General features: G+C 47.9%; 1 protein-coding gene across 2 annotated transcripts in view; it reads left to right on the top strand.

Annotated features, from left to right (window-relative positions):
- The window catches only part of MGLL (monoglyceride lipase), a 97587-nt gene extending 91673 nt beyond the window's left edge, over positions 1 to 5914 (top strand). For both annotated transcript variants that reach the window (XM_079316598.1, XM_079316599.1), the window contains exons 7-8: positions 3547 to 3762; positions 4684 to 5914. In XM_079316598.1, the coding sequence (XP_079172724.1) occupies positions 3547 to 3762; positions 4684 to 4809 (342 nt within the window). In that variant the 3' untranslated portion in view covers positions 4810 to 5914. The remainder of the gene's footprint in view (positions 1 to 3546; positions 3763 to 4683) is intronic.
- Positions 5915 to 8543: the final 2629 nt, after the last annotated feature.

Consider the following 8543-nt stretch of genomic DNA (forward strand, 5'->3'; position numbering starts at 1 on the left):
GCTCTGCTTCATTAGAGCCTGCCTGTAATGGAGATGTTTTCCAAATGAGATGCCCTGTGTGCTCTGCTGCCTTCTCACCTGTACCTGAGCACACAGCTGACACAGTAGCTGTGGGGAGTGATATAAAGCACTTTCCTGAACCCCTTCAAACACCAGGTTTAGAGGCTCCAGGCACTTACTGAAGACAAGACAGCATTTTGGTCCTCTGGTGCTTCCAAGCACACTCCACCCTCCTTTTGGATTCAAGATGCTCATATTTAAAGCACACTATCTGCTCAAAACATCCATTATTTATATGTTACACATACACTCCTGCCAGACCAGCTTTCTATTCACTAGAAATATTTTTGGGACAACATCCAATGAGTTCCTAATGAATTAATGTTCCCAGAAGGCTGTCTGCAGGGTGTGGGGACCAAAATACAGAGTGATACAGAGACGCTTGTTTGATGTTTGCTGTATCAAACACCAGAGAGAAAAAAGAGGGCAAGAAGCAACCTTGAAAACCAGTCCTGTTATTCCAAGGAGGAATGACATCACAGTGGCAGGAGCCTCTTTACCCCAGCAGTCTTTGTTAGCTGCTGTTGACTTAGTGGAATGCCCCCCCTGACTCAAGCCTTGCTCCTGCCAAGTCCACATAGGCTGAGGCTGCAGGAGGAGATGCAGATTTCCAAACAGGTCGATGCCATGCAGCAACCTGATGGTTGCTTCTGCCTCAGAATTACATAAAGATAAAAAGAGCTGTTGTGAGAGACCCTGGGGAGCCTTTTCCTGACAGTGTCTGGAAGCATTCACTGGCTCTCCTGGGATCACCTTCTGTTCTTGCCCCCTGTCTCAGAGATTGGTGCAGCAACAGCAGCATTGGGCTTGCAGGGTTTGCAGATTGTAGCCTGAGAAATACCAAGCCCATTCCCTGTCTTTCCTCCTTCCCCAGAGAGCTGCTGCTTGGCACTCACCCCATGCACTGAGCATTAACTCTGACAAGGATTCTCATTCATTGACTAGGAACAGGATGCTGTCCCTGCAGTCCTGATCATTTTGGGTTGGGACTGGGTTTGGATCGTTTTGGTTTTCTTTCTCCTGCCATCATCTACACAAAAATATTTTTTGGCTGCTCAGTAGCTAAAAAAATCTCTGTTCTTTTAGACAACAAGAGAAAGAAATAAATAAACACTTTGGGTCATTCTTCTATCATTTATGGGGCTGGAGACTGTTTTACTCCATGGGAAGGGACCTTCTGTCTATCCATCCACTCATCCCTCCTGAATTCCCCCCTGCAAAATCTCTTATTTATTACATTCAATTAAACAAACAAACAAACCCACCAAACTAAAAAATAATAAAACCCACCCATCTCAAAACTGTGTTGCTTTAGCACTGCACTGTGACATAGGTCCAGATTAGGCTGAAGCCAGTTGCAAATGCAACATAGTGGTTTTGCTCAAGAAGCTGAAGAAAGTCAGCCTGTTTGGCTGAGCATATCAGGGTAGACCCAGCTGCCAACGGGAGAGTGAGCTGCACCTCACCAGGTGCTTCATGTTCTGAAAGTCAAAGCTGAACTTTTTACATGAGCACATTCACAAGGGATCAATTTCTTCTAAACACAGGCTGCTTCTTGCCCTGTAGGAAGGACTTTGGAGAGCAAGGAAGGTACAGCAGAAGAGTGTAGGGGATGAAAGATTCAGACAGAGCATCTTTCTGCACCAACAAGCTGGTTGGGCTCTGGGATGGTGCATGCAGAGCCCAAAGGACTGTGAGCTGCTCAGTCTCTGCTTCCCAAGGCCATCAGCAGAAGCAGAGGGTGTTTGCCATGTCTCAGTGTCTTAACCACAGTCTCATCTTAGCAGTTGCCTCTTACAGTTTTCCAGACCCTCAGCAAACACATAATTCTTTGAAAGGGAGATACTGTGTGCAATATCCTAATATTATGAACTGTGATGATTATCTTTGTCTCCCTGCCAAAAATTACCCCTCACTTCAGAGAAGACATAATCTTGCACAGAGACCAAAATACAACAATGGCTTTAATCAAATCCTAGAAACATCCACTACTTCCAAGGATCCCTAAGTGAGTTCTATGACAACCTGCATTTTTTTGGTCCAGCTCCAACACAGAGTGGAGCAGCTGTACAGCTGTCCCTCTCTGGACCATCCTCAGTACTATGGGCTGGGACTGAATGGTGTCAGCCACTAATAGTCCCAAATTTCCCCCCACATCTTTCTCTTGATGCACTGAGGGATAGGAACCATGGATTCAAGCAGTGGGAGAGGGTGGGGACTGGAAGGAAGAAAGTGATGGGGAAAGACTTGTGAGCACCAGGGTGCCTCACTGCCTCCTCCATTTCCAGTGCTGTGTGCTCCAGCACATTTGAGATGACAACAGGGGAAACTGGCTTCAAACCCTCTGGCAAGTGAATCCATCCAGATGGGAAAGCCCCACCATGAACTGTTCTGCCACCCTGAGAATCTCATCTCATGGGGAATTGAAGGCAGAATCCACCCCAAAACCTCTCTGTCCATACTGTCCTCCAGTCCTTGCCTGTGCTACATGTGCTTGGGTGGCCTGTGGGTCACCCCCTACCCATGGTCCCCTCAGGGCAGGCACAGGCAGAAGCAAAAGGACTTCAAGTTAATGCCCTCAAGGTAGAATTGGAACAGACCCCACTGCCTGTGAGGAGAGGAGGAGACTGTTTTCAGCTAACCTATAAATAACCATCATTTCTATAAACATCTGCCAGGGTTGGGAGGAACAGGAGGCTGTGCCAGAGACCAGCCCATAGTCAAAGCATTCTGGCAAATATTGCCATAGTGGGGTCTGTGTGGGCAGTCTCCACATACAGTATACAAATATTTACTGTAGATTTGCCTGCTGCAGTAACTACTCCTTCCTAGCAACTTTCTGCACCAGCTCTTGAGCATTTTTATTCCCTCACAATCTGGCTGAGCAAGTTGTTGACTACTTTTTTTTGCCTACCATCTAACACCATTATTTGCTGCCTTGTCTGTCATGCTCTGCAGACAGGGATGACCCCTTGGCTTTGCACTCACTTCTGTCACTTGTCTGTAGGTGTAGGTCATGGTCACCACCCCCAGACAGGGAAAGAGAACACTTGAGCCCTCAGCAGAGAGGATAATGGCTTGGAGAACATCAGCTTTCAAATAACACAGTCTGAATAACCCTCTGTAGAGGAGAAATCACACTGGAATGACAGAAGGGCACAGCAGAGGAGAAAAATGCAGGCAGGTGCTCCTGTGGGAATGGTCTTTGTCCAACACTGTTTGTTTCCCTGCAGGAGCTCCTCTCAAAGAACTCTGGCTTGAATATTTTCCAGTGGTGTAAGAGAGAAACATGCAGCAAAGAGCATGTCAGGTTGTGTGAGCAGTGCCAGTAAGCCACAGGAGCTCAACCTTGACTGATGGCCAGATGTCCTGGGAGAGCAGGGAATGGCTGTGCAAGCAAGGGAGACTCTTCACTGCCAGCTGATCTGCTTCTTCTCACGTGCATGAAACACTGCTAATCTTAAATTACCTCTTTCTCCCTGCCAGATGGAGTCCTACACATCTGACCCCTTGGTGTACCACGGTGGCATGAAGGTGTCCTTTGTCATCCAGCTGATGAATGCCATTGCCAGAATCGAGCGAGCCCTGCCCAAGCTGACCCTGCCCATCCTGGTGCTGCACGGCTCTTCTGACAAGCTCTGTGATATCAGGGGCTCCTATTTGCTGATGGACACGGTGCAGAGCCAGGACAAAACACTCAAGGTCATCTTGCTTTCTTGATTGTCAGGAGATGGTGCTGCCAGTGTTGGCCTGAGCACCAGTGACTGTGAGGGGTGGGCAGCCTGCTGCCCCCAGAGAGCTGGAGGGCTGCTGAGGCTGGGCAGGTGAAACCCCTTTCACAGGAGGCAGCCCAAGCCCAGCCCTGCCTGGGCTCAAGTGTCCTTTCACCAGCTACACCAGCACATGGCAATGCCCCAGTGCTGCTCTGAGCCTAGAGGGTGTCTGGGACATGAAACAGATTGGTGTAGAAATAGAGCAGGGCTCAGAAGCAGGTAAAGTGCTGACCCAAAATCTCCTCTGAACAATGCCACCAGCCTTACCTCATGTCCCAGCGTGTAGAGGTGAAGGAAGGTCTTTCCAAAATGCTGGACAACAAAAGCCACTTCACATCTGCTCATTTCAAGAGAACCACAGCTGATTAACCAATTGTTAGCACATGAATAAACCTGAAAGAGAAACTGGGAGACCAAGGGAAAGCTTTTGTCATCAGAAAAATAACTGGATAGTCTGAGCATAAAAGGAGTAAAATTGCACAAGGCATGATGGGAACATCCCCCATTGTCCTTTACATTCCAAGGGCATGATAAGTATTTCCTCCTCTTAGTGGGATAAGAAGCAAGAAATGTATGGGGCTGGGACATGCATTATATTCCTAAAGGGCAGCAGGGTGCTCTGGTACCCACAGATGTCAGGCAGCACTGCCAGCACCTTCCTGCTTGTTGAGGGCCAGCACCACCAGTGGCATCTCCTTGATTTCATAACCTGGTACATCTCAGAAAAAAACCTGACAGTTTGTGGGCAGGAGTGTTGGACCTGTGGGTGTTGACGAGAGGGGACTGAAGGCTGTTTTGTTCATGCAGATTTATTTTTTCTGTGCTAATCTCTACTTCTCCCTGGTTGCAGGTGTATGAGGAAGCCTATCATGCCCTCCACAAAGAGCTGCCTGAGGTCTCTACCTCTGTCTTCACAGAAATACTGACTTGGATTGGCCAGAAGGTCTCAGCAGCTGGGGAAACCAGCCATACTTAAGAGCAATTGCATTTGCAGCTCTTACTGGGGTTTTCTGGGAATATTTGCTTTTACTAGAAATCTCTTGGGAAAAGATCTAACATGGAGGGATTCTTGGAATATTTTACCACACACAGCATAAGGGAGGGTGGGGGGAGAGGCACAGGGTGGGGCATTATTTGCTGATGTAAATGGCCACTGCCCTAATCTGAAGAAGAATTGATAGCTGTGGGATACCCCTCACCCACCAAACTTTCTCTACAGCTTCCCCTTCTCTGCTTTCACTGTGGTGACTGGGGTGTGTTTATACTGCAATAACTATTGGTATCTAAAAGAAATCAGTATCTTCCACTTCATGGTTTTGATGCCAGGTGCATCCCTTGTCCCCACCACCCAGTACCTTAAAAACCCCTGGTCCTTGAGAGGAGAGCACTACCAAAGGTGCTGGGTGATGAGGAGAGGCTAAAGATGGAGTTGACAGCTCCCTGAGGGTGAAAGGCTGATTTTTAAGATCAGACCCCTTTGGGTACTACCTTTGCAAGCAGACCAGGCCAGGGGAGAGCACAGAGATGCCTCCCCCACCACCCTGCACATCCTCTGCCAGTTTGCACTCGGGGAAAGCATGTTGAACAGTGCTTTGATTTTCATCATCTGAGCAGGATCCCAGAGGGGAGAGAAGGAATGTGGAATCAAACCCACTTAGCACATTCAATTCCCATGCTTTTCCCCATGTCAAACCCTATCTCCTCTGCAAGATGAACTATTCTGTAAATATTCCTAGGGACAGGGTTTTTTCCTTCCTTCCTTCATTCCTTTTGGTTTTTTGGTTTTTTTAATCTCTTTATTTTTTCTTTTGGAATTAATCACTTGTGCTACTGAAACTGAAAAAGCAAAGTCAAAGTTATAAGAGAATATAGTAATATATAATATATTATATATATATAGAGGTGGCTGGAAGCTGGGAAAGAAATGAGAGAAGAGTAAAGAAGGAGTTAATCATTCCTTCTCTTGGCAAGGAACAATGTTGTCCTACCAGGATCCGGTCCTCTCACCATAACTTTACAGTCATAATCTGTTGTTTTCCTTCATCAGTTGGAAAATGTCCTGAAAATAATGCTAGAGAGAAGTGCAGAGCATCTGGTGGGTGGGGAGTAGCAGTGGGTGTGCTCATGGTCCACTGGTTTAGCAGGAGACCCACAGTGTGAGCAGAGATCCTGTCCAAGCTCATGCCAGTCTCCTCCTCAGCCCTGGGGTGGATCACTGGGCTGAGCTCAGCCCTTTAGGACACGAGAGGGGCTGAAGGCAGAGTGTAGAGTGTGACCATCCATCCAGCCTCTCCCTTGCTGTGCTGGGATCCCCAGACCTGCTGTACAAGGGCTGTGGAGGAGCCTGTGGACAGAGCCTGTGGTGCAGGCAAGCCAAATTCTGAGTCTCTGCTAGCAGCAGGGTGAGAGGAAAGAGTTTAGAGCCTGGATGAGAGCAGAGACATTATACTGACACAGTAAAAGCTGTATAGTGATGACAGAGTGGCTGTGTGGCAGTTTATCCAGCATGATGGCCCTCAGCATGAGGCACTGTCCAGAGGGAAGGGGTTTAACCTGCTCCTCTCCCTCTGGTCTTGCAAGAAGAGAATGCAAATATTGCACTAGGAGAGAGTGGGGCATCTTCCCCCAGTGACAAACCAGCCCTCACTGCCTTCCCTGGCAGCAGCAGGAAGCACAGCTGTGTCCTGAGCTGCTGTCCCCAGGGTGGATCCCTGCTCTGAGAGCCAGGGCTGTCACCCACCTCTCCTCCCTTTGGAAGCAGCTCTAGCAAGGTTCAGGAAAGGGACCTCAGTGCAATAACAGAACCAGGGCTCAGTCCCATTCAGTCCCAGCTGCATGGATGAATGAAAGATGTGTGGATGCAGGTTGTGTCCTTGTAGTTGCCCTAAGGGGCCCGAGTCAGGGAAGCTCTTTTATACAGGTTGATCCAGGCACTTTGACATTTGTATTTTCTTGCCTCTAAAGAGAGGAATGAGCTGTGGCTCTCCCAGCAATGCCAGCTTTTTATTGAAATATTATTCCAGTGCAATTGGCTGTTCTCAGCAGCCCCTGCTGAACCTCTGGTGACACTCTGGGAAGGAGCAATGAGCAGGTCACCTGCTTTCCATCTTCCAGCAGCCTGTCTTCAGGCAACTTCTGCTGCCTGGGCAAGTCCCTCCTGGCCAGATGCTGCTAGAGAAAGACAGCAAGAAGAGAAACATTACAGCAGTGATAAATCTCACCTGCTTCTTCAGCTGGAAGGGGAAACAAGTGGGAGTGATCCAGAGGTGACAGACGTTGCGGGGGTAGTAGCAAGATGATGACTTAAGGATAGGATTTTTGAAAGCACTTTTCTTGAGGAAGTCAGGAGTAAATCAATGCCCACATTCTTTACATCCTTTCCAAAGTGACAAGCACTTTGCAGGAGGGGAGAGGGAAGTGACCCTTCAGCAGAAAGGTCAGAGCCCATTCCCTCCCTCCAACCTGGCTTCAGGCAGAGGAAAGTCCGTTGTCAGTGCCTTTGCTAAAATGTGTCCTTTCACCCAAGAAACATCTGCAGCTGAACAGAACTAAGGGAAACAAATTACATTGATCTGGGGAAGACTTGTCCTTCTGTCTATAGCTAAGCTCAGCAGTGGCACATGGCCTGGGGAGGCTGTGTTTGAAAAAAAAAAAGGTTAATAAACAAAACCTACAACAAACAACTACAAAAAAATAAAAAGCCAAATGACCCCAAAGCCATGGCACAGCAGCAGGTATTGCCACCCTCAGCCAGTTTTCTGAAGAGTTACCTTCTGAGGCAATCAAACCTATCCAAGAGCAGCTGGGCACTGCCTGCTCTGACCCCTGAGCCCTGGGCTGGCTGCTGAGCAGAGGGGCCACAGCTCCCTGCAGGTGGGAAATGAGTGCAGAGGGAAGGAGCCAGGAACAGACCAGCCTGGCCAGGTGAGACACTGATCTGCACATTTCAGCTCTCTGCTGTTCTGATCCCTTCCCTGCCTGCAAGCTCCTTTATCCTGACCCAGTTCGCTTTCACCAAGCCCCGGAGGAATTCTTCCTTGGCTGACCAGATTAGCAACGAGCAGAGCAGCTGCTGAGGGAAATGTAATTACACTATTTCCAACTGGCAGGTACCACTTGCAGGGAGCACAGCCAGCCTTACGAATGTTGCTGTGCAGAGCCACACGAGACTCTGCTCTGCCTTGGAGAACAGGTGGCACTCGTGACTGAGCAATAGCAACGTGTAACTACTGTATATATCACCACCTGTAGCACTGAGAGGCCATTTCCCACTGCCTAACCCACCATGTTTTCTATTTAGCCTGTCCTTTTTATACCACTCACCTTAGCACACTGCCAGCACAAACCCGTTGGGATCACGTTTCCTTTTACAAGTTATTCCTGAGGTTGTCTCTCTTGTTCTGTTGTGTTCCAGTTCAATAAAATACATTATATATATATATATACATATATAAAAACATATATACATACACATGTATTTTCAGTGGAAAAAACATATACAAGTTTAGGATTCTTAAAGGAATACAATGTATATTGCAACTAATAATAAAGTTATGTTTTCTGAACAGAGCGTGTCTGAGGGTGTCATTGGTGACCATTCCAAAGTGCTTCCCACACCCCAGATTAAACAACAGTGTGGGGCTGGTGGAGAAACTCACTAACAGGCAAACTCAGCCTGCTCCAGCATCTAGTTCCCATGCTTTTAGAAGC

The sequence above is a fragment of the Erithacus rubecula genome, assembly GCF_903797595.1.
Source record: "Erithacus rubecula genome assembly, chromosome: 13".
Classification (NCBI taxonomy): Eukaryota; Metazoa; Chordata; class Aves; order Passeriformes; family Muscicapidae; genus Erithacus; species Erithacus rubecula.